General features: G+C 43.5%; 1 protein-coding gene across 1 annotated transcript in view; it reads right to left on the bottom strand.

The window, feature by feature from the left end:
* The window catches only part of LOC122557042 (cyclic nucleotide-gated channel alpha-2-like), a 76,563-nt gene continuing 49,700 nt past the window's right edge, over positions 1 to 26,863 (bottom strand). Inside the window, exons 3-6 of the mRNA XM_087991817.1 lie at positions 23,728 to 23,902; positions 23,369 to 23,469; positions 11,346 to 11,452; positions 1 to 1,421 (exon numbers count right to left, since the gene is read on the bottom strand). Coding sequence (XP_087847943.1) covers positions 1 to 1,421; positions 11,346 to 11,452; positions 23,369 to 23,469; positions 23,728 to 23,902 — 1,804 coding nt within the window. The remainder of the gene's footprint in view (positions 1,422 to 11,345; positions 11,453 to 23,368; positions 23,470 to 23,727; positions 23,903 to 26,863) is intronic.

Here is a 26,863-nt window from a genome sequence, read left to right on the forward strand (position 1 = left end):
TCAGTGCTTATCATTCTCATTTTTACTTCCTTCAGTCTCACTCACACTGTCCAAACCATCAGAGACATACTCAATATCGAGCTGCTTTAGTTTCTTTTCAATGTTTGTGATTCTCTGTTTGAATTTCTGCTGAGTTGAGTCGTATTCATTCAACAGCCTGGCAAACCGTGTCTGCAAGGAATCAAGGTTTGATTCAAGTCTTTCTACTTTTTCCTCCATGTCTTTCACGCCCATGACCACCTCCACATGCCCTTCATCCAACAATCCTTCTTTTAGCAAAATCTCCTTGCCTCGCTCTTCGAGAACCTTCTTAGCTTCTGGAAACTCGACCAAGGCTTCCATTAGGTCATCTTTTGAAAGACGGAAGAGATCAGAGTACCCAATGCTCCGGATATTTGCTGTCCTTCTGTTGCCCATTTTGCTGCCCTGGATGTTTAAGATACTGATCTCTCCGAAGCAGCTGCCTGCAGTCAGGGTGACGTACTGTGTCACCCCATCATCTGCCACTACTGCCAATTTTCCTTCCTTGATGATGTACATCTCTTTCCCAATGTCCCCCTTGCGACAGATGTAATCCCCAGGGCTAAAAACCTGGGGTCTGAGCTTCAGCACCAATTCCACGAGGAAGCCAGCCTCACAGTCCTGAAAGATTCTCACCTTCTTGAGGGTGTCCAGATGCACATTTATGGCAATTTCTGCTTTCAGTTTGTCTGGCAGACCTTTTAGCACATCAGATTCGTCAACAGTTTTCTTGTTCGCCCAGAGATAGTCGAACCATTTAATAACGCGGGTCTCCACCTCCTTGCTGACCTTTCGGAACTGCATGTAGTGCTTGATGGCATCAACCTTGGCCTGGAAATCTGCACGGGATGCATTCATGTTGGATATCATTGAACCTACGTTACCCACAATGGTGGCAAAGATCAGCACTCCCACCAGGAAATCGAACACCACAAACAAGAACTCCACATCAAGGACTGGTGGTGGGGTTTCCCCTATGGTGGTGAGCGTCAGAGTCGACCAATACAGGCAGTAAATATATTCTCTTGCCAGATAGCCATGGTAAGGGTCTGAGATGTTGGGATAGACCCAGCTATCTGAGCCAAAGCCAATGTTTTTGGAGATGGCATAGTAAAGGCAGGCATTCCAGTGAATGATAATCAGCAGATACAGCAACAGGTTGCCGATTCGAAAGACATTTGGGTAATTTGTTCTGGTCTCTGTCCGATCACAAAACTCAAACACACGTGGCAATTTCAGCAGGCGATTGAATCGAAGCTCTGGGTAATGGAATCCTACTGCCAAGTAACCCAGGTCGGTGGGTAAGACTGCAATGATATCCAACTTAAACTGCAGAGTTTTTATACAATGGTCTTGCAACTTCTTCAAGTCTTTAACCAGCAGACCCTGTTCAAGAAATCCTGCCCAGAAATAAAAGGACAGTGTTAATAATTTGATTAGAGCAAAACCAATTCAAACATACCTTCCTTTAGTTCACTGATAGGGTCAGGGCATCACTGGCCTGCCAGCATTTATTGTTCATTCCTAGTTGCCCTAAAGAAAGTGCTTTCTTGAACAGCTGCAGTTCTTCAGGGAGATGTTAGAGTGGGAGTTCCAGGAATTTTACCTAAGAATACTGAACTGTGCTATATTTTTCAAGTCAGATGGTGAGTGACTTGAAAGGGAACTTGCAAGTGGTGGTACCTACTACCCTTATCCTTCTAGATGAAAGTGACCATGGGTTTCAAAGATGCTATCCAAGGGTCTTTGGTGAATTTCTGCTGTGCATCATGTAGATAGTACACACTGCTGCTACTGAACGTTGGTGGTGGAGGGAGTGGATGATATGGATGTGATGCCAGTCAAGCGGGCTGCCTTATCCTGGATGGTGTCAAGCTTCTTGAGAGTTGGTGGAGCTGCACCCATTCAGCCAAGTAGGGAGTATTCCATCACACTCCTGACATTGTAGATGCTGGACAGGTTTTGGGGAATCAGGAAGTGAGTTACTCACCATAGTATTCCTAGCTGCTAACCTGCTCTTCTCACCACTATGTTTATGTGGCAAGTCCAGTTGAATTTCTGGTCAATGGCAACTGCCAGGCTTTTGATTGTTCAGGATTCAGTGATCTATTGAATATCAAGGGGTGGTGGTTAGATTGTCTCTTATTAGAGATGGCACTTGTCAGCCCAAATCTGGATATTGTCCAGATTTACTTGATTTGACAATGGATTTTTCAATGTCTGAGGAGTTGCAAATGGTGCTGAATTTTGTGCACTCATGAGTGGACATTCCCACTCTGACCTTATGATGGGGGGAAGGTCATTGATGAAATAGCTGAAGATGGTTGGGCCTAGGACATTACCCTGAGGAACTCCTGCAGAGATGTCCTGGAGCTGAAATGACCGGCCTTCAACAATCACAACCATTTTTCGATGTGTCATATATGACTCTAACCAGCAGAGAGGTTGCCCCGATACACATTGATTTCAGTTTTTCCAGGGTCCTTGATACCTCACTCAGTCGACTATTGCCAGAATGTGAATGCCCACATACCTTACAATATCCAGTGCTTCTTAATATCACGTGGAGTGAATCAAATTGGCTGGAGACTAGTATCTGTGATGCTGGGGACCACTTGAGGAAGTGAAGATGGATCATCAACTTGGCACTGCTTATGTAAATGTTTCAGCTATATCTTTTGCAAAATGTGTTGACTTCTTCCATCATTGAGAATGGGGGTATTTTAAAAGCCCCCTCCACCAGTGAATTGTTTAATTGACCTCCACCATTCATGATTGAATGTGGCAAGACTGCAGATCTACTGGTTGTGGGACCATTTAATTCTGTCTATCACTTGCTGCTTATGCTGTTTGGCATACATGTAGTCCTGTTTGATAGATTTATCAGATTGACACTTGATTTAGGTATGCCTGATGCTGTTCCTGACATGGCCTCCTACAATCTCCATTGAACCAGGGTTGATACCCTGGCTTGATGGTACAGCTGTTGATGGCCCACAGAGTCTTATAGAAGCCTAGTCTTGAGTTGCTCGATCTATTCAAAGTCAGTCACATTTGGCATAGTGGTAGTGCCACACAGCATGATATTCTCAAAGTGAAGGCATGATTTCATCTCCACAAGGACCGTGCAGTCATCACTCTCACTGATACTGTCATGAACAGATGTATTTGCAGCCAGCAGATTAGTGTGGATGAGGTTAAGTATGTGTTTCCCTCTTGTTGGTATTCTCATCACCAGCCACAGACCCAGTCTAGCAGCTTTAGGATTCCACCAGCTCCATCAGTAATGCTGCAATTGAGCCAGTCTTGATGGTGGACATTGAAATACCCACACAGAGTACATTTTGAACACTTGAACCCTCACTGCCCCCTCCAGATGTGGTTATAATGGTGGAGTACTGATTCATCAGTTGAGGGAGTACATTATGTGGTAAATAGCAAGGAGATTTTCTAACCTATGTTTAACCTGAGACTTCATGAGATCTGGAGTCAATGTTGAAGACTCCTAGGCAATTCCCTCCCCATTGTACACCACTGTGCTGTCACCACTGCTGGATCTGTCCATGAGATGGGTCATATCTAAGAATGATGATGGTGGTGTCTGGGATACTGTCGAAGAGTGTAGTGCTGGAAATGCACAGCAGCCAGGCAGCATCCAAGGAGCAGGAAAGTTGACATTTCATCTGGGATATTGTCTAGAAGGTATGATTCTGTGAGTATGACTGTGTTAGGTTGTTGCTTAAATGTGAGATAGCTCTCCCAATTTTAACTTTGCAGGGTCAACTGGGCTGGAAGGCTTGACAGGGCTTGTACTGAGATATTAATCAAGACGTTCAGGCTAAAGTTCCAAAATTTTCCAATCTTCTTTCATAACTGAAGTTCCTCTTTTATGGGCCTTCATCATAAACCTCTTCTGCATTCTCATCTCTCCCACAGTGTGGCTTCCAGACTATACATGATACCCATTAGAGGATATAGGTTTAAGAAGAGAGGGGAAAGATTTAAGAAGGACTTGAAGGGTAACTTTTTCACGCAGAGGTGGTACGTGTATGGAATGAGCTGCCAGAAAAAGTGAAGGAGGCAGTTTCAAATACAACATTTAGAAGGCATCTGGTTGGGCATATGACTAGGAAGGGCTTAGAGGGATATGCACAGGGGACTACACCAGATTGGAAAGGTCTGGTCTACATGGATGAATTGGACTGAAGGGTCTGTTACCATGCTACATGATTCTATTGTACCTCTTAAAGTGCTGCACAATCAGAAAAGCAAAATAGTGCAAATGTTGGAGATCTGAACTTAAAACAAGAATGCTGGAGAAACTCAGCAGGTCTGACAGCATCTGTGGTGAGAGAAACAGAGTTAACATTTTGAGTCTGGTCTGATTCCTCCTCAGAATTCTGAAGAGGAGCTCTTTAATAAAACTAAGAATTGGAGATGCTGGAAATCTGAAAAACAAATTGCTGTCAAAACTCTACAGGTCTGGCAACATCAGTGGAGAGAAAGCAGAGTTAATGTTTAAATCCCATGAGTCTTCATCAGAACCATTAGCAGCTAGGAAAAAGTAGTATATATGGTAGTAGTAGACAGATGGAAATAGAGCTCAGAGAGAGAGAGAGAGAGAAGTATGAAAAAGGTAGGCAGGCAAAGAGATTATTGTTTGCAGAACAGGACAGAAGAGAAGCTGAATAAGTGATAATGAGAGCTGTGAGTGGGAGAGAATGGGTTGGTTGTGCTAAAAACAACCCATGCCATGACAAGACTGGGTTTGAGGTAAGTAAAAGAACATGGAAGTATGGAATCAGGTTCTAGAGTTATTGGACTCGATATTGAGTACTAGTGGCTGTAGGGTACCCAAGTAGAAGGTGAGATGTTGTTCTTTGAGCTTGTGCTGAGGCTTGCTGAATCAATGCAGCAGACCTGCGACAAAAATGTTGAGTGATGTATTGAATTGGCAGGTAACTGTACACTCAGGGTCACTCTTACAGACCAAGCATAGGTGTTGTGCAAAGCAGTCATCCAGTCTGCATTTTGTCTCCCCAATGTCAAAGATGCCATATTGTGAGCAGTGAATACAGCAGGCTAGATCAAGTGAAGTACAGGTAAATTGCTACTTCACCTAGAAGGTATGTCTGGAGCCTTGTAAAGAGCAGATTGAAGAAGTAAATGGGCAAGTGTTACACCTTCTACGATTACTTGGGAAGGTGCCATGGGGTAATTTTAGGAATGGAGGAGGAGTGGATCAGAGTGTCCTGGAGGGAATGGTCCCTATGAAGTTCTAACAAAGGAGAGGAGGAGAGTATGTGTGTGGTAGTGACAACACGCTGGAGGTGGCAATATTGGTGGTTTATAGTCCTTTAGATGTGGATGTTGGTGGGATGGTAATTCAGGACAGGGTGAGGGAATTGTTGTGGGAGAGAATAGAAGGAGTGAGGGCAAAAATGCGGGAGATGATTGGGCACAGCTGAGGGCCCTGTCAACTATTTTGCAGGGTTAGGGTGGTGGGGAATCCTTGGTTGGGAAGACTGGTGGTCAGTTCTGAGGAAGATGGCATCATCATTGTGGGCGGCACGGTGGCACAGTGGTTAGCACTGCTGCCTCACAGCGCCAGAGACCCGGGTTCAATTCCCGACTCAGGCGACTGACTGTGTGGAGTTTGCACATTCTCCCCGTGTCTGCGTGGGTTTCCTCCGGGTGCTCCGGTTTCCTCCCATACTCCAAAAATGTGCAGGTTAGGTGAATTGGCCACACTAAATTGCCTGTAGTGTTAGGTGCAGGGGTAAATGTAGGGGTATGGGTGGGTTGCGCTTCGGCGGGTCGGTGTGGACTTGTTGGGCCGAAGGGCCTGTTTCCACACTGTAATGTAATGTAATCAGAACACATACAACGGAGATGGAGAAACTGGGAGAGTGCAATATCAAGTCTTCAAGGGAAGCAAGGTGTGAGGATATATAGTCAAGATAATTAAGGGAGTCAGTGGGTTAACGGTGGATATTTGTAACCAACCTATCCTTAGAAATGGAACAGCGATAGCCAAGAAGGGAAGGGAGAAGTCAGAGATGGACCAGATGAAGGTGACAGCAGGGCTGAACATGGAAGAAAAATTTGTAAACTTTTCCAATTCTGGATGAGAGAGAGAAGCAGCGCCAATGGTGCCATCAATGTACTGGAGAAAGCGTTATGGGGAGGGAGCTGAGTAGGACTGAAGAAGAGGTGGCTGGAGCCCACAAACTAGAAATTTTGAAACCGACATAAAACATCTGAAGAATTGCAGATGCAAGTGGGAAGGAACTGGAGAAAAACATTTGAGTCGCGATAAGCAAAAATAAGGTCCGTGAGGTAGGAGCAGACTGAAACAATGTATCTGCCTGGGCAGTTCTGTCTGTGGATATGGGCTGGATAGGGTTGGGGAAACTATGAGCTGGGAGGCAGTTGGTGTGAGATACTGAAAAAAAGAAAAGATCAGTAACCATTGTAGACACAGTGGCCTGATATTCGATGGTGGGGTCATTGTCTGGGGGAGATAGGAGGAGGTGTCCAAGAGCTGGCGCTCAGCCTCTTCAATGTAGCGGTAAGTATGCAAGACAATAGCAGCAGGTTTGAAGACAAAGTCAGGGTCGAATCTGAGAGCACAGTTCAAAGGGAGACGTGTTGAATGGGTGAGTGGGGGGAGGGGTAGAGAAATGTAGGCAACTGATGTCACCTTGACAGTTCTCAATTAACATATCGAGTGTGCGAGAAATAGAAGAGGTAGAAGTCCATGTGGAAGGAGAGTGTTGAAGACTGTTGAAAGGATTTGTGGGGTTGAGAGTGGATTCTTGTCATAGAATTGTAGAATTTTACAGTACAGAAGGAGACCATTGGACTCATCATGTCTGTACCTGCTTCCTAAAGAGCTACTCACTATTCCCACGCCCTACCCTTATCTCCATAGCCCTTTAACTTCATCCCTTTCAAATATATGGGATGCACGGTGACTAAGTGGTTAGTACTGCTGCCTCCCAGTGCCAGGGACCCAGGTTCGATTCCAGCCTTGGAATACTGTCTGTGTGGAGTTTGCACGTTCTCCCCATGTCTGCATGGGATTCCTCTGGTTGATCTGGTTTCTTCCCACAGTTCAAAGATGTGCACATTAGGTGCATTGGCCAAGCTAAATTACCCATAGTGTTCAAGGATGTGTAGGTTAGGTTCATTAGTCAAGGTGATGTAAAGAAATAGGGTAGGAAAATGGGTCTAGGTGGAATACTCTTCGGCAAGTTGGTTTGGACTTGTCAGGTCAAATGGCCTATTTCCACACTGTAGGGATTCTATTGATATAAGATTACTTACAGTGTGGAAACACGCCCTTCGGCCCAACAAGTCCACACCGGCCCGCCGAAGCGTATACCACCCAGACCCATACTCCTACATTTACCCCTTCACTGAACACTACGGGCAATTTAGCATGGCCAATTCACCTAACCTGCACATTTTTGGATTGTGGGAGGAAACCGGAGCACCCGGAGGAAACCCACGCAGACACGGGGAGAATGTGCAAACTCCACACAGAGAGTCACCTGAGGCGGGAATTGAACCCAGGTCTCTGGCGCTGTGAGGCAGCAGTGCTAACCACTGTGCCGCCCATAACCTGCTCCCTTTTGAAACCTCCTATGGAATCTACCCCCACCATTCTTCCAGGCAGCATATTCCAAAACCTAATAACTTGAAAGATGTTGCTCCTCATCCCATAGCTCTCTTGCTGACAAACTTGAAATTGTGACCTCATGTTACTGACATACTAATTTGTGAAAATAGAATATTCTTCTTTACCTTGTCAAAATTGTTCATAATTTTGAACACCTCAATAAGGTCACCTCTTAATCTTCTCTGCTCCAAGGAGAGCAAGCCCAGTATCTCGAATCTTACCTAGATCCAAAATTGATAGACTTTGGCAAGTTAACGTTCATGAGACATAATGGGAAAAGGGGAATATATGGTGTCTGATTACAGATGAACCATGATTGATTCAAGGAGCTAAATGATCTATTCACATTCTTATGTTGGGCACTGTGATAAAATTACTGAATGGATAATAAATAATACCTCTAGGAACAATTGCTGGGTAATACAGGATTTCAATCTGGCTGAAATGAGCTTTTTGTCTTCTAATCACCAGTGACAATGAAACATAGGATGGAACAGGGGATGTGAACTTGTTTGGATACTGAGAGATTATTTTAAGAAGAATAGTGTTGTCAAACACAGAGACCTCAAGGGTCAGGTACATAGTTTTGTGTTACATTGTCCAGAGAAATGGGCACAAAGGTGTACGAAGAATAGCTCAACATCATGTTGTGGCTGAAATTCATTGAGGTGGAGGGCGCAGAGAGACAAAACTAAGATTTACAGAATGTTCAGCATCAGAGAACAGAAGGTCATTGGGAATAGCAAACATCTAACAGGAGGTAGGTTAGGAGAGGGGCTGGAGTCAGAGAGACGGGGTTAGGTTCCAGATGGGCTTAGGTATCTCTGAGTTGTCGAAGCTTGTGTTGCTTAATGCATGAAAGGAAGATTTTTTTTTGCTTGAGTGTCGAAAAAGCTGGAAATTGAAATGGAACTGGAGTCAGGGCAGCTCTGAGCCAGCACAAGGCGGCACTGATGGATACTGAGGTCCAGCTTGTGTATATGGCGACACACGGCATTGAGAATGGATTTCAGAATGTGATGTCTGAGGAGCATTGCACATCACAGAAACACCTGGGTAGATTCAAAACTCGAAAACTGAAACTTCAGCCAGAAGCTTCTTGAGATGAGTCTCAGTTGTTTCTTTCTCTCTTCATGGATGGTGCCAGGCCTGCTGAGTTTCTCCAGTACTTCTGTTTTTATTTAAATTCATCATAGCCTCCCTACCTATGTACTTTATGCCCATATTTATGATACCTGGAATACTGTATGTTTTATTAATAGTTCTCTCTACTTGACTCTACTTTTAATGATTTATGTAAAAAGATTTCTCTGTTCCTGTACTCCCTTTAGAATAGTATCCTCTATTTTGTACTAACTCTCCAGTTATTTGTACCAACGTGAATAATCTCACATTTGTCTACCTGCTGCCTCTCTGCCCACTCCACCAACATCTGTTTGATGTTCTGCACCGCTCACTCTTCGGAGTGCTCATGTTCCTATGTTCTCATAATAGAATGCCCTCAGCCCTAGCAACATCTTGGGAACATCTCCTCTGTAACCTTTCTTAACTAGTTACATCTCCTCTAGTTTCATCTTCTCCAAAATAATTGAAAATGCTCTAGCTGATTGCTGACCATTGGTTTATGAAGTTCCAGCACAATCTCTTTCTTTTATATACTTTGCAGTGGTTTGGTATAGAGTGGTTGATGAGCCCATATTGTTGTGAGCCTGGAATTCATAGGCCAAAAAAAGCAAAGATGGCAGATTTTCTTTCCTAGAGAGCATTAGTGAATCAGATGGGTTTTTTTATGATAATCAGCGGTAGTAACTACAAACAAGTTGAGCTTTCAAATAAGGGTTTTTATGGATTAAATTTTAAATTCTACCAGCTGCTACAATAGGGATTTGAACCCATGCCTCCATAACATTAGCTTGGTCTCTTGATTAAAATTCCAGTACAGTAGCAGCAGGGCGGACCATTCACACTGTGCATTGCAGAACGTCACCAAATATCCTTAGACAGCACCTTTCAAACTCACAATCACTTTGATCTAGAAAGATGCAAGATACATAGGAACACCACTATCTGCAAGTTTCCCGAAAAGCCACTCACCATCCTGACTTAGAAATATCGTGTTAGATTAGATTAGATTACTTACAGTGTGGAAACAGGCCCTTCGGCCCAACAAGTCCACGCCGACCCGCCGAAGCGTATACCTCCCAGACCCATACTCCTACATTTACCCCTATACCTAACACTACGGACAATTTAGCATGGTCAATTCACCTAACCTGCACATTTTTGGATTGTGGGAGGAAACCGGAGCACCCGGAGGAAACCCACGCACACATGGGGAGAATGTGCAAACTCCACACAGAGAGTCGACTGAGGCGGGAATTGAACCCGGGTCTCTGGCGCTGTGAGGCAGCAGTGCTAACCACTGTGCCACCGTGCCGCCCAGTGTTGTTCCATCACTGTCAATAGATGCAAGATCCTAGAACTCTGACTTGAATTACATTGTGGGAATAACTACAAAACATGGATTGTAGTAGTTTAAGAAGGCAGCTCATTACCACTTTCTCTGGGACACCTAGGGATGGGCAATACATTCTGGCCTAAACTATGATGCACATCCCATTAAAAAAGAACAAAATACATGATTCTGCTATTTATAATTCGAAGCCTGCAATTATCAACACTACAGTATCTCTACTGTCACTGTCGACAGATGGTAAAGAAGGCATATGGCATACTTGCCTTCATTAATTAGAGCATCGTGTATAAAAGATGCCAAGTCATGTTGCAACTGTATGAGACTTTAGTTAGGCCGCATTTGGAGTACTGTATACAATTCTGGTTGTTGCACTATATGAAGTATGTGGACGTTTTGGAAAGGGTGCAGAAGAGGTTCAACAAGATGTTGCCTGGATTGGAGTGAATCGAGAAAATTCTGGAAAATGACCACTTATGCATCCAATATTTTCAGGGCCTCTTCCTTTAGTATTCTGGGATGTAGATTATCAGGCCTGGGGGATTTGTCAGCTTTGAACATAGAAAAGTACAGCACAGAACAGGCCCTTTGGCTCACGATGTTGTGCCGAAGATTAATCCTAATGTAAAATAAAATGACTTAACCTATGCACCCCTCAATTCACTGCTAGTGAATTCTAACAGTACTTTCCTCAGCACCATTATTCTCACTGTCACTGTTGACACTGGACTATCACTGTACCTTTGACACTCTAGTGTCCTCACAGTCACTTATAATATTTCAGTATCTCAATGTCACTGACGACAATGCAGTGTCCCACTATCTCTGTTGATACTGCAATATTGCACAGTCACTCACGGCACTGCAATATCACACCGTTACAGACAACTTTGAAGTATCGCACTGTCATTGAGGACACTGCAGTATTCCCACCATTGCTGTTTGAATGCAGTATCCCAACAGTCATTGTTGACATTGTTGTATCCTCACTGTCACTGTGAGGATATTGTCAGTATTACAGTATCTTCAATGCTATTCTCAACACTATAGTACCCCACTCACTAAGCAGTATTTATAGTGGACAGCTCTAACTGATGGAAATGTGTGACACCACAAAGCAACACGAGTGTAGGAAGTGATTGGTGGTACAAAACTACAGGCACAAACCTGTTCTGAGTCTGACAAAGACGTCGATAATATAAATGACATCTGAAATGTAATCAATAGTCAACCAAATTGTAAGATGTTGCATCTGGAGAGAGTCAAAGCAAGCCCTGTGGGAAAAAGAAAAACATGTGCTTTAACCTAAAATCACAGAAACACCCTGGGTAATATGCGCTAACTGTGATAAAAAAAAGTTGCTGGAAAAGGATAGCAGGTCTGCGTCTGTGAAGAGAAATTAGAACTTGAGGAAGGGTCACCTGACATGAAACATTAACTCTGATTTCTCTTTAAAGATGCTGCTGGACCTGCTGAACTTCTGTTTTTGTTTCTGATTTACATCAACCTTGGTGCTTTCAGTTTTTAATGTGTGCTAATTGTGCACAGAAACACACTGAGAATCATGTTAATCACACAGATTAGGAAATTCGCCAAACATTAATCACACCAAAACATACTGAGAAACACATGTTAATCACACACAAAAGCACATAGGGAAAGACATGTTAATCATTTGTATCACAGATATATCAGTCACACATATATCATGACCTATTGTCCTTCACTGACTAACTTTGATGAAACAGAAACACTGCTCCTTCAGAACCCTTATTGCCTCAGATGGCGCATACCCATACTCTGTACAGGCAAACTTTGGTTCTGTCTTCACAACAGAGAGCACAAATTGCCTCCCAGAAATTGTAGGGAAACAAGGGTGGAGAAGGTGCAATTAATAAAAATCAGTATCAGTAAGAAAATTGTGCTGAGGAAAGTAAGGAAGTTAAAGGCTGACAAATCCCCAAGGCATTCCAGAATACCAAAGGAAGAGGCCCTGGAAATACTGGATGTATTAGTGGTCATTTTCCAGAGTACTATAAATTTTAGAGCAATTCTTACAAACTGGAGAATGAAAAATGTAACTTCACTATTTAAAAGTTGATGGACAGAGGAAAGAAAACAAGTATCGACCAGTTAGCCCCACGTCAGTAATGGGGAAAATGCATGAGTCTATTATAAAAGAACAATAACAGAACATTTGCAAAATATAAACAGGATTGGACAAATGGGCTTATGAAAGGCAAAAAAAAATATGCTTGACAAATCTACCAGAATTTTTATTTGAGGATGCAATAAGATAAAGGAGAACCTGTGAATCTGGTGTATTTGAATTTTCAGCAAGCTTTTGATAAAATTTCTCATAAGAGGATGGTGGACAAAGTTAATAGGAAGTAATATATTGACATGGATTGAGAATTTGTTGACAGACAGGAAACCGAGAGTGGCCATGAATAGGCCTCATTCTGGGTGGTAGGCCGTGACTGGTGGGCTATCAGAACGACCCGTGCTTGGATCTTAGCTATTTGCAATATGTGAAAATGACCCAGATGAGGGAATCAAATACAACATTAACAAGTTTTACTTTTGTTCACTCATGAGATGTGGGCCAGAGAAATGAAATCGTTTCCTGATCAGGAATCTGGGTGATGCTAAGGTGCTCTGACCCCCAGGATGACTGTAAGCCTGATTCTTTCGGCTGCTCAGTCCATGGTGAATTGGACAAACTGTCCTGCATTCCTATAATTCAGTGAGTACACAGTAAGCTCCCTATCAGGAGATACCACACAGCTGTCTAGCTGTGGTTTGAAAGGAGTCAGTGGTGAGGCAGTTCATTGTTGCTGTGATTTTCAGTGTCACAGGCATCGTGCTGCCTCCCAAGCTGAGCAATTGTAAATCTGCCTGCACGAGGTGACAGATGTAGTGACGGTGTCCTGAGTCATGTGAAGATATCTCTAACACCGCAGTACACACATCTGCAGGGAGCTGCAATGTCATAAACATACTCTTTCAAAGTGCATCTTCTCCCCGTAAACCCCATTCTCAGTACACCCTCTCTCAGTACGTCCTTTGTCGGTACAACACCTCTCAGTATAGTTCATTTGTGATGTCCCTTCTTGGGATATTCCCTCCAAGTGTCATCCCTCTCTCTTTATCACCCCATTTTGGTACATCCCCCCCTCCCCCGACTCTCTCTCTCTCTCTCTCTCTCTCTCTCTCTCCCACCCCAGCATAGGAGCCATTTTACTGCAGTCAATGCTTCATTTCAGCCTGAAATCCTTACTAAGCGCTCATGCAGTGTGTTATGTTTTGTTTCTCCTCACTTCACACATAGTTGCGCTTAGTGCTGTGCATGAGCTTATGCAAAGAGAGTTTAGGCCCCTTCCTCTTTCTGCTGTACATTCTCACTGAGGGACTCGATATGGATTTGCCAGAAGACAAGAATGCTGCAAGGGCACTGCATGGATACAACCTCCTTTGAATTTATTTTTCTTTCTAATTTCTTCATCCTTAAATCCTCCCCCTCTCAGCCACACTCTTTCTCCCAACACTGGAGAAGGTATTCTTTCCTCTGGTATCGCGTCTACCATGTTTCAATCTCCCCAGTCATTGGGACCCCATTCACCATTTCCCTTGACCTTCCTGAACTTCCCTGGCTGAAGCTTGGCCATTACATCTTCTCCCATTCTGTCCTCTGTCCTGCCTTTCCCCTTCACCAGCTTGCCTCATGATCCCATTGTGTTGCCAACTCTTCGTGTGCAATTCCTTCCTTCAAGGTGCCGCTTGCCCCATCAGTGTGACTCTTCTCCAGCCTCCTAGTTGTCCACCTGTATTCCTCAGGATCTTTTTGGCATTAATCCAACACGGTGGCTCAGTGGTTAGCACTGCTGCCTCACAGCACCAGGAACCCAGGTTCGATTCCAGCCTTGGACAACTGTCTGTGTGGAGTTTGCACATTCTCCCCGTGTCTGCGTGGGTTTCCTCCGGGTGCTGCGGTTTCCTCCCATAGTCCAAGATGTGCAGGTCAGGTGAACTGGCCACGCTAAATTGCCAGTAGTGTTAGGTGCATTAGTCAGACGGAAATGGGTCTGGGTGGGTTACTCTTTGGAGGGTCAGTGTGGACTGGTTGGGCCGAAGGGCCTGTTTCCACACTGTGGGGAATCTAATCTAATCTAAACGATGCCCTTTCAGCTTAACCCCCAATACACCTTTATCTGTAATTGTTCTGTAGAGTCACTTGAGTCAACTCCAGCCTGGTGGCAGCCAGCGTGGCTGCTTCACAGGCACTGGCCCAAAATGCTGAAAAGTTCTGAGAACGTAAAAGCAAACATTTAACCCGTCAGAGGACTGAATGTTTGCCTCCCTCCCAAATAGGTTCTTCCATCCACCTGTCAAACAACTCGGGGGTTACCATGGAAACACACGCATAGACACACAATTCATGCAATGAAACCATTAGATATAGAAGCAGAAGTAGACAAGTGAGCCCATCGAATTGCTCTGCATTCAGTTATATTATGGCTGATTTGATATTCCTCAACTCCACGTTCTTGCCTTTTATCCATAACCCTTGATTCCCCTATTGATTAAAAATCTGTCTATCACAGCCTTGAACACACTTAATGGCCCAGCCTCAGTGTAGTAAAGAATTTCAGATTCAATATCCTCTGAGAAGAAATTTCTCCTCATTTCTGTCTTAAATGTGGAGACCCTTATTCTGAGATCATTGCCTCTGGTTCAAGGCTCTCCCATAAGAGGAAACAACCTCTCCACATCGAATCTGTCAAGTCCTCTTAGAACCTTGTATGTTCCAATACATTCATCTCTCATTCTTTTAAACTCCAACAGGAACATGCCCAACTTATTCAAGCTCTGCTCATAAAACAGTCACTTCATACCTGCTATCATCACGCGAACCTTCTTCAGACTGCCTCCAATACCTTGCCTGGGAAAAGAACCCAAAAATGTTCACACTATTCAAGCTGTGGTTTGACTAGTGCATTGTACAGTGTTAGCAGAACCTCCCTCTGATATCCTATTCCTTTGAAATAAAGGCTAACATCCTTTTTGTCTTCCCTATTAACCCACTAAAAATGGATGCAAGCTTTTTTATGATTTAAGAAAAGGACATTATGATCTCTGTTGCATAGCTTTCTGCAGTCTTTCTTCATTTAAATAATATTCAGCTTTCTACTCTTCAGACAGTCAATAGACAACAGGCAATAGGTGCAGGAGTAGGCCATTCAGCCCTTCGAGCCAGTATCACCATTCATTATGATCATGGCTGATCATACGCAATCAGCATCCTGTTCCTGCCTTATCCCCATAACCATTATCTTTAAGAGCTCTATCCATCTCTTTCTTGAAAGTATCCAGAGACTTGGCCTCCACTGCCTTCTGGGGCAGAGCATTCCATATATCCACCACTCTCTGGGTGAAGAGGTTTCTCCTCAACTCTGTTCTAAATGGCCTACCCCTTATTTTTAAACTGTGTCCTCTGGTTCTGGACTCACCCATCAGCGGAAACGTGCTTCCTGCCTCAAGAGTGTCCAATCCTTTAATAATCTTATATGTCTCAATCATTTCTCCTCCCATCCTTCTAAACTAGTGTATACAAGCCCAGTCTCTCCAATCTTTAAACATATGAAAGTCCTGCCATTCCAGGAATTGACCTCGTGAACCTACACTGCACTCTCTCAATAGCCAGAATGTCCTTCCTCAAATTTGGAGACCAAAACTGCACACAATACTCCAGGTGCGGTCTCACTAGGCCCCTGTGCATCTGCAGAAGGACCTCTTTGCTCCTATACTCAATGCCTCTTTTTATGAAGGCCAGCATGCCATTAGCTTTCTTCACTGCCTGCTTGTACGTGCATGCTTGCTTTCATTGACTGATGTACAAGAACACCCAGATCTCGTTGTACTTCTCCTTTACCTAACTTGACTTCATTTAGATAGTAATCTGCCTTCCTGTTCTTGCTACCAAAGTGGATAACCAAACATTTGTCCAGATTAAACTGCATCTGCCATGCATCTGCCTACTCACCTAGCATGTCCAAGTCACCCTGCATTCTCATAACATCCTCCTCACATTTCACCCTGCCACCCAGCTTTGTGTCATCAGCAAATTTGTGAATATTACTTTTAATGCCTTCATCTATACCATTAATGTATATTGTAAACAGCTGCGGTCCCAGCACCAAACCTTGTGGTACCCCACTGGTCACTACCTGCAATTCCGAAAGGGACCCGTTTATCACTTGAGGTTGGAATCGAATCTGGGTCCCTGGCACTGTGAGGCAGCAGTGCTAACCACTGAGCCACCATGCCAACCCAAGGTTCCCCATCATGGACTGGTTAGCAAGGTTAGATCACATGGAATACAAGAAAGGCTAGCAATTTGGATACAAAATTGGCTCAAAATAGGAAACAGAGAGTGGTGGTGGAGACTATTTTTTCGGACTGGAAGATTGTGACCAATGGTGTGCCACATGAATTGGTGCCATGTCCACTGCTTTTTGTCATTCATGTAGATAGTTTAAATGTGAATATAGTGAACAGCAATAAAGGTTCCCTCTGTACAACGTGACATAGGACATAGAACACAGTACAGCACAGTACAAGCCCTTTGCCCCTCGATATTGAGCAGACCTTTTATCCTACTCAAAGATCAGATTAACCTGCATACCCTTCATTCTTCCATATGCCTATCCAAGAGTCGCTTAAATGTCTCTACAGTATGTAACTCTACTACCACTCCTGGTAGTACATTCCACGCACCGATCACTCTCTGTGTAAAGAACCTACCTCTTACATCTCTCCTAAACTTTCCTCCAATTACCTTAAAACTGTGCCCCCTCCTGATAGACATTTCCACCAAAGAAAAAGTCTCTGGCTATCCACTCTATCTATGCCTTTCATCACCTCTATCAAGTCACCTCTCATCCTTCTTCGCTCCAATGAGAAAATCCCTAGCTTCCTCAACTTATCGTCATAAGACATGCCCTCCAATCCAGGCAGCATCCTAGTAAATCTCCTCTGCACCCTCTCTAAAACTTCCACATCCTTCCTATAATGAGGCGACCAGAACTAAACACAGTTGTAACCAGGGCTTTATAGAGCTTTTTTTTTAGATTACATTACAGTGAGGAAACAGGCCCTTCGGGCCAACAAGTCCACACCGACCCGCCGAAGCGCAACCCACCCATACCCCTAACCTAACACTATGGGCAATTTAGCATGGCCAATTCACCTGACCTGCACATCTTTGGACTGTGGGAGGAAACCGGAGCACCCGGAGGAAATCCACGCAGACACGGGGAGAACGTGCAAACTCCACACAGTCAGTCGCCTGAGGCGGGAATTGAACCCGGGTCTCCGGCACTGTGAGGCAAGAGTGCTAACCACTGTGCCACCGTGCCGCCCTAGCTGCAGCATAACCTCGCGGCTTTTAAACTCAATTCCCCTGCTAATGAAAGCCAACTCACTATACACCTTCTTAACAACCCGATCAACCTGGATGGCAACTTTGAGGGATCTCTGGAAAGGGACTCCAAGATCCCTCAGTTCCCACTTCCAAGAATCCTGCCTTTAACCCTGTATTCTACATTCAAATTCAACCTTCCAAACTGAATGACTTCATACTTTTCCAGATTGATCTCCATCTGCCACTTGTCAGCCCAGTTCTGCATCCTGTCAATGTCCTGTTGCAAACTACAATCCCCCTGCACCAACCTTTGTGTCATTGGCAAACTTACTAACCCATGCTTCCACTTCCTCATTCAAGTCATTTGTAAAAATGACAAATAACAGAGGTCCCAAAACCGATCCCTGCTCACCGTGCTCCAGGCTGAATACTTTCCAAGTACCACCACCCTCTGTCTTCTATGGGCCAGCCAATTCTGTAAACAGACAGGCTGGTCTCTCTGTATCCCATGCCTCCTTACTTTCTGACCATGGAGAACCATATCAAATGCCTTAGTAAAATCCATGTACACCACATCCACTGCTCTACCTTCATCAATGTGTTTTGTTACATCCTCAAATAATTCAATAAGGTTTATGAACATGACCTGCCCCTCACAAAGCCACACTGACTACTGCTAATCAAACTCTGGTTTTCCAAGTAATCATAAATCCTGTCTCTCAGAATTCTCTTCAATATTTTGCCCACCGCTGACGTAAGACTGACTGGTCTGTAATTCCCATGGTTATTCCTATTTCTTTCCTTGAACAAGATGAAGGGCTTAGGCCCGAAACGTTGATTGTCCTGCTTCTCGGATGCTGCCTGACCTGCTGTGGTTTTTCAGCACTACACTCTCGACTTTGATCTCCAGAATCTGCAGTCCTGACTTTCTCCTTATACACTTAATGGTAATGTTCTGGGGAATATTGCCAAACTAAAAGATCTTGTGTGCAGGTGCATAGCTCCTTGAAAGAGGAAACCAGGGAAGAGATTGCAGAGCCTTTGGCTTTGATCTTTATGTCATCATTGTCTTCAGAAATAGTGCCAGAAGACTGGAGGATAGCAAATGTTATTCACTTGTTCAAGAAGGGGAGTAGAGTCAACCCTGTTAATTATAGACCTGTCAGCCTTATTTCGGTTGTGGGTAAAGTGTTGGAAAAGGTTATAAGAGATAGGATTTATAATCATCTAGAGAGGAATAAGTTGATTAAGGATAGTTAACACGATTTTGCAAAGGGTAGGTCATGCCTCACAAACCTTATTGATTTCTTTGAGAAGGTGACCAAACAGATGGATGAGGTTAAAGCAGTTGATGTGGTGTATACAGATTTCAGTAAGGTATTTGATAAGGCTTCCCACGGTAGACTATTGCACAGAGGTATGGAGGCATGGAAGTGAGGGTGATTTAGTGGTTTGGATCAGAAATTGGCTAGCTGAAAGAAGACAGAGGGTGTTGGTTGATGGGAAATGTTCATCCTGGAGTTCAGTCATTCCCTCCTCCATCCACCCATTGTACTCTTTGCTATTTTCTCCCTAGCTTCCCCCCTCCACCCCTCCCATTTATCTCTCCACCCTGGAGGCTCCCTGCCTCCATTCCTGATGAAGGGCTTTTGCCCGAAATGTCAATTTTCCTGCTCCTCAGATGCTGCCTGACCTGCTGTGCTTTTCCAGCACCACTCTAATCCAGACTCCGTTCAGTTACTAGTGGTATACTGCAAGGATCTGTTTTGGGGCCACTGCTATTTGTCATTTTTATAGATGTCCTGAATGAGGGCGTAGAAGGATGGGTTAGTAAATGTAACAATGAATGATCATTAATAAAACATTGTTTTAGCAGCAATTCAAAAACTCGTCCAAAAATTGCAAATGGAGTAGAGTGTGATCAAACAGTATTAAGGAGCCTGATGGCTTGGGGGAAGAAACTATTGCACAGAGTGGCTGTGAGAGACTGAATGCTCCAGTATCTTCTGTCAGATGGCAGGAGAGAGAAGAGTTTGAATGAAGGATGTTTGAATGATGGTGTTGCCCACAATGCTGTTAGTCTTGTACTTGCAGCAAGTGGTGTAAATGTCTGTAATGGAGGGAAGAGAGCCCCCGATGATCTTCTCAGCTGTCCTCACTATCCGTTGTAGGTCTGACAATCTGAGACAGTGCAATTCCTGAATCAGCCAGTGATGTAGCAGCTCAGGGTACACTCAATGAGCCCTCTGTAGAATGTGCTGAGGATGGGGGATGGGAGGTGGGCTTTCCTCAGCCTGCGCAGAAAGTAGAGATGCTGCTGGACTGTCTTGTCTACGGAGCTGGTGTTGAGGGAACAAGTAAGATTCTCCGCCATGTGGATGCCAAGAAATTTGGTGCTTTTCACTACCTCCACTGGGGAGCCGTCAATGTCCAGCAGAGAGTGGTCGCTCCATACCTTCCAGAAGTCAACAGACATCTCTTTCGTCTTGTCCATGTTCAGAGACAGGTTGTTTGCTCTGCATCAGTCCATTAGCCACTGCACCTCCTCTTGGTATGCTGACTCGTCGTTCATGCTAATGAGACCCACTACTGCCATGTCATCAGCGAACTTAATAATATGATTCGAGCTGTGCATTGCTTTCTGTCTATCAGCAAGGTGAACAGCGGTGGACTGAGCACACAGCCCTGGGGTGGGGTGGACACGTGCTCAGTGTGATGGTGTTAGGGGCACTGTTCCCAATCCGGACTAACTGAGCTTTCCCAGTCAGGAAGTCCAGGATCCAGCTACATTTATTTATTTAGGCCCAGCAGACTCAGTTTTCCAATCAGGTACTGAGGAATGATAGTGTTAAATGCAGAACTGAAGTCTATGAACTATAGTCTGATGTAGGTGTCCTTCTTTTCCAGGCGGGCAAGGGCCAGATGGAGGGTGGTGGAGATGGCATCATCTGTTGAGTGGTTGGGACGATACGCAAACTGCAGTGTCCTGTGAGGAGGGCAGCAATGTCGTAATATGCTTCATCATGAGCTTCTCGCAATGGTGAGGTAGTCGTTGAGGCAGGACACTGAAGATGTCTTCAGCACGGGGCCAATGATAGCGGCCTTGAAACACGCTGGAACTATGGTGCAACTCAGGGAGATTTTAAAGATGCCCATGAGAACATCCGCCAGCACATCAGAGAATCCTCTGGGCACTCTATTAGGGATGTTATCTGATCCAGCAGCCTTACGTGGGTTGACTCTGCATAGGGTTTTCCTTGCGTCAGCCGTGGTAAGACACAACAAATGGTTATTGGATTGGGGGATGCTCTTCCTCGCTGCCACGTCATTTCGTCCCTCAAACTGTGCCTCAAGTTATTCAACTCATCCGGGTGGGAAGCACCAACAGCACAAGCAGGCAATGCTGCTTTGTGGTTAGTAATGGCTTGAATACACTTGCACATGCTTCACATATCAGTGCTGCCTTGAAAAAGCCTGTGTATTCTCTGTGCATGTGCATACTTTACTTCTTTGATGGCCCGGGTCAGGTTGGCCCTCGCTGTTGTTAGGGCTGCCTTGTCATCTACTCTGAAGGCGGAACCACGGGGCCTCAGCAGTGGTTTGTTTAATGTTCATGTCAGCAGATTTGGAAAGGACTTATGAAATTATTTCACAGTCTACATGAAAGTTACTGTGAGGAGACTGTTAAATAGGAAAATAAAGGTAGGGGTATCAATTTTCTGGATGTCAGTCTCAGATGGATAGTGTCAGGAAAAATGTTTTGAAATTTTGTTTTGCTGCGTGACTTAAAATCTTTCTTTCTTTCTTACTTTTTCTTTCTTAATCTTCTTCTTTTATGTCATGAACATCTTTACTGTCCTGAAGCAAAATGTGCTGTCTCATGTGAATGCATTTCAGTGACTAACCACCTTTGTGGTCATCCATGGCTTCTGGTTTGGGCGAGAGGTCTTTGACACAGTGACATCATCAGTGCACTTGCTAATGTAGCAAATCACCGAACCGTGTACTCCTCTAAGTTGATGGAATCGCCATCGGTTGCCACCTCTTTAAACATGGGTCAGTCAGTGTGCTCAATGCAGTCTTGAAGAGCAGAAATGGCTTCTGCCAGCCAGGTTCTCACTTGCTTCAGAACCGGTTTGACACATCTGACGAGCGGTCCGCATGCTGGGATTTACATAGCAGCGACGTGGTCTGAGGAGCCAAGGTGGGGCTGGGGCTCTGCTCTGGATGCATTAATGTGATACCCCCTCTCATCACAAAGTCCACGTGCTGATGCAATTCAGAAAAGATTTACAAAGATGTTGCCAGTGTTGGAGGGTTTGAGCTGTAGGGAGAGGCTGAATTGGCTGGGGCAATTTTCCCTGGAGTGACGGAAGCTGAGGTGTGACCTTACAGAAGTTTATAATATCGTGGATAGCCAAGGTCTTTTCGCCAGGGTAGGGGAGACCAAGATTACAGGTTTAAGGTGACAGGGGGAGTATTTAAAAGGGATATAAAAGGGACAACATTTTCACACAGAAGGTTGTGTATATGGACTGAGCTGCCAGAGAAGGTGATGGAGACTGATACATTTACAATATTTAAAAGGCATCTGGATGAGTGTATTAAGGGATTTGGGCCAAATGTTGGCAAATGGGACAAGACTAATTTAGGATATTTGGTTGGCATGGACAAGTTGGATCGAAGGGCCTGTTTCCGTGCTGTACATCTCTATGACTGTATGACTCTAGGAATCTAAGATTAAGCAGATTTTCTTTTAATTCAGTTCAAAAAATACCAGTATTGAACCTTGAAACAAGTTTAGTTTTTCTCTTCAAAAAAGATCAGAGCAGTTCAAGAAACCAGCTACCTCAGTGGAAGGGTTCAGTTTAGGAATCTCCAAATAAGGAGTTTCATTTGACTTATTCAGTTATTAGAGCTAAGGAAGTTTTGTATATCAGGTTTGTTTAATGTTCATGTCGGGAGATTTGGAAAGGACTTATGAAATTATTTCACAGTCCACATGAAAGTAACTGTGAGGAAACTGTTAAATAGGAAAATAAAGGTAGGGGTATCAATTTTCTGGATGTCAGTCTCAGATGGATAGTGTCAGGAAAAATGTTTTGAAATTTTGTTTTGCTGCGTGACTTAAAATCTTTCTTTCTTTCTTACTTTTTCTTTCTTAATCTTCTTCTTTTATGTCATGAACATCTTTACTGTCCTGAAGCAAAATCTGCTGTCTCATGTGAATGTATTTCAGTGACTAACCACCATCGTGATTAACTTAACAAAACAAAAGACAGGTTTCATTCCGGGATCTGACTTGCCCAGTACTATCATTAATCGGGGTCACAATGACAGTGGTACAGCTGCAGTTTTGGGAGATTCTGCAAAAAGTAGCCAAGCATCTTGCAGAAAACTGATTCCTTGGTTGAACATCACTCTGAGGCATTTGTGGACACATATACATACCATAATTTCCTGACTTTTGTCGTCTTTCAGACGAGGGAGCTGGCTCCAATTTACAACCTGAAAATGAGTTAGGATATTGAAGCAAACAATGGTCCAACACCTGACTGTGTCTGAATATTTCAATCCCATGTAGTTGGAAAATCGACAGGCCCGATGCCAGTCTCTCTCAATCTCTCTCTATATCTCTCTCTCTGTATTGTTCTGCCATGGGGTTCCACTTCACTACAATTCACCTGGGCCTGAAGGTGCCAATCTTGGTCAGCACCATTGCTACAGTGTGAGTATCTGGATGATTGCTCAGTAATGTCATCCTTACCTGCACACCAGGAAGCACCAGTTATAGATGACAGGTAAGGTGATGACAGTCAACCAGAGGTAATACACACTGTTGGCCGGGTCCAGCACAAACACTGACCGCTTTCTGCAAAATAAACAGGAGCCCAGAATCAAACAGGTGGAAGGACCTTTCCATGTGAGCAGAAACAGCCCAATATTCACACCATTCACATTTCCAGATAAACATGGAGTTAGTTGATGGGGTTAGCAACTCGCTGTACAGTACCTGCCTCACACTGTGTATCACTCAGTGAATATCATACTCATTGCAAGAGACCTGGAGCCATCTGACTGGCCAGAGGTATATGTTATGTTACTTTCCCAGGTTTCATGAGCTACTTGCCTTTTCTTTCGGGGTTGGCCCTCCTCCTGGGCAGTGTTGCTGCTCACTCTGCTGACCACTGTCCGCAACTCGGGTCCCCGAAACCTCTCCAGGAAGGAGTCAGGCCTCGGCTCCTTTTCCTGTAGACTCCTGTGGGCCCAGTCCCTCAGGACAACAACCAGATGAACAATCCTGAGAATGAGATACAGAGATAGTGAGGGGTTAGGGAGAGATTTACACTGGGCAATTTAGGGATTAGAGTGAGAGAGAGATGAAATCAGAGGGAGTGGATTAAAGTGATTAACATAGAGACAGAGTGAGGGGCTACAGGGAGTTAACAAAGTGAGACTGAGAGATTAGGGACAAATTAACAGAGAGAGTGATGGGTTAGAGAAAGATTAATACAGATGGTGAGTAGTTAGAGATTAAAATTGACAGTGTGAGGGGTTAGAGAGAGATTAACATTTGGAAAGTGAAGAGCTAGTGAGAGATTAAAGCAGAGTGAATGAGGGGTTAGAGAGAGATTGACACAGTGATAGTGCTGGATAGAGAAAGACTAATAGGAAGAGATTGAGGTTAGAGAGAGATTAACACAGAGAATGAGGCATTTGAGAAAGATGAACACCAGGACTGTGAGGGGTCATTCAGGGATTAACACAGAAAGAATGAGGATTATAGAGAGATTAACTGATTATCTTGTCATTTGCAGACTAATTCAGATTGTGTGGTGTTAGACTAGCTGGGATCAATGACTGTCAGTGTGATTCCTCAGAGTATACTGCAGTTAGTGAGGTACTACAAGCATTGTGATTAGTGACAACGGTACTCTATTCATGTCTAAAAAATTCCAAGTACTTCATGAAGAATTGAGAAAGGCAGAAGGGCATGAGACTTACTGTTTATTTCCTTTCTTTTTCATCTTTTTATTTACTTAATAAATGTTTATATTTAAGTAAATTTGTGTTGTTGAGTCTTCTCTTAACTACTTTTAATCTAATCCAAAGAATCATTTCCATACACTTTGTGATCCAAGAAATGTTTGACGACAAAGATGGGATTCATGAAAATATATAAGAGAAGGAAAAACACTGAAATGAAATTGTGCAATTTGTGTGTTTTTATTCCCTAGGCCTCTAGATCTAGGGATGTTTTAATGTCAGTTTGCATTTTGGAAATCTATGGTGATTTAAAGTTTGTGCCTGTATCAGTGTGGAACATATATGGTTAACGTAATGTCCTTTTAAGTGGTTGTGTAAAGCAAAAATCTGCGATAAAATGTTGAGTCAAAAATTTGGTTTGCAAAGCTTAGTACAAATTTATCTTTTGGAATTGGCTCCTTGTGTCTGGACTGAGGAAAGAATCTCAGGTAAATTTTAATTTCAGAAATTACTCTGTTTGGAATTTCAATTTCTGGCCAGAGTGAACTTCCAAATACTGTTTTAAAATGAGTGAATCTTTACTTCAGGATGGTAAGATTTGAGCATTGAGGGTTGAAAGCATCCAAGTAACAGAGGCTGGAATTTTGGAAATGCAATTCTCTTTGAACAAAATTATTTGATGGTGTATTCTAAAATGTGAAGAAACTAGATAGAGGAATTACAGTCTAACAAAGGAGGTAGGCTTCCCCTTTATTAATTATAACACACTTATTTCCTTAAAGATAGAGGAAAAATGGATGACATAATTATGTGCAAGAGTTTAGGCCCCACCCCCTTTTTTGAATCCATTTTAGATTAATACTAATTAACCCATTCTGCTTCATGTGGAATGGATGGAAGTTTTTGTTTTAGAAACTGGAGGCACTGAAGGTTAACTATTTGCACACTTTCGACATTGCAACACAGTGATGGATGAGGCACCCTCAATCCATCAAGCCAAACTTAAATAACATATCTCAGTAGTTGGAGAACTACGGTGAAAACATTAAACGTATAGAGTATCAGAAATCTCAAAACTACTGAGCCTGGGTACAATTAAGCATATCATGACAAAAATTATACTAAGATTCACATGCCCTGATATTCTAAAACATAGAATAGTTACCTGAAAATTTAAAGGGATTCTGGGAAATGATAAAGTGCATGCATACAGTCTCAGTGGTTTCAATACCTAAAATAAGGTTAGTTACTTTAAGGGAGTAAACAGAATATTGAATTTGGACAAATTCACATAGGGATATATCAAGTATCTTGAATGAGTTATCAAGTAATTTTTTTTAAAAATGTGGATCATCTTCGAGAAAGAACAAAGTATGCTTTTCCTGAATCAACAGAAATGATTGGCTTCAGTTTTAAAGTAGTATAAGATTATCTTCCATGGACTACAAATCCCTCCAGATCTTTGGAATGAGATAGGTAGTAATAGTTAAGTTGCAAAATTGGATGAGGCAAAATGGTTAAGGGTGGAGACTGATGGCAGAAGACAAAGATTAGAATAATGAGTTGAAACAGCAGTTGAGGGTAAAATGCATTTTAGTGAAAAGGAAGTTTAGATGAGAGCACAAGATTGATATAAGGAATAGTCAGCATGGCTTTGTGCATGGGAAATCATGTCTCACTAACTTGATTGAGTTTTTTGAAGTAAAAAAAAGAATTGATGAGGGCAAAGTGGTGGATGTGATCTCTGTGGACTTAAGTATGGCGTTTGACAAGGTTACTCAAGGTAGACTAGTTGGCAAGGTTAGATCACATGGAATACGGAAGAATTTGGATACAGGGTGGCATGTTAGCTCAGTGGAGGACAGCACAGTGGCTCAGTGGTGAGCATTGATTAGATTAGATTAGATTAGATTAGATTAGATTAGATTAGATTAGATTACTTTATAGTGTGGAAACAGGCCCTTCGGCCCAACAAGGTCCACACCGACCCGCCGAAGCGCAAGCCACCCACACCCCTACATTTACCCCTTACCTAACACTGCGGACAATTTAGCATGGCCAATTCACCTGACCTGCACATCTTTGGACTGTGGGAGGAAACCGGAGCACCCGGAGGAAACCCACGCAGACACGGGGAGAATGTGCAAACTCCATACAGTCAGTCGCCTGAGGCAGGAATTGAACCCAAGTCTCTGGCGCTGTGAGGCAACAGTGCTAACCACTGTGCCATTGTGCTGCCCACATTGCTGCTTCATAGTGCTAGGGACCCAGGTTC

The sequence above is a fragment of the Chiloscyllium plagiosum genome, unplaced genomic scaffold, assembly GCF_037043375.1.
Source record: "Chiloscyllium plagiosum isolate Xiang-an unplaced genomic scaffold, Cpla_swu_hap1 HiC_scaffold_11, whole genome shotgun sequence".
NCBI classification, from domain to species: domain Eukaryota; kingdom Metazoa; phylum Chordata; class Chondrichthyes; order Orectolobiformes; family Hemiscylliidae; genus Chiloscyllium; species Chiloscyllium plagiosum.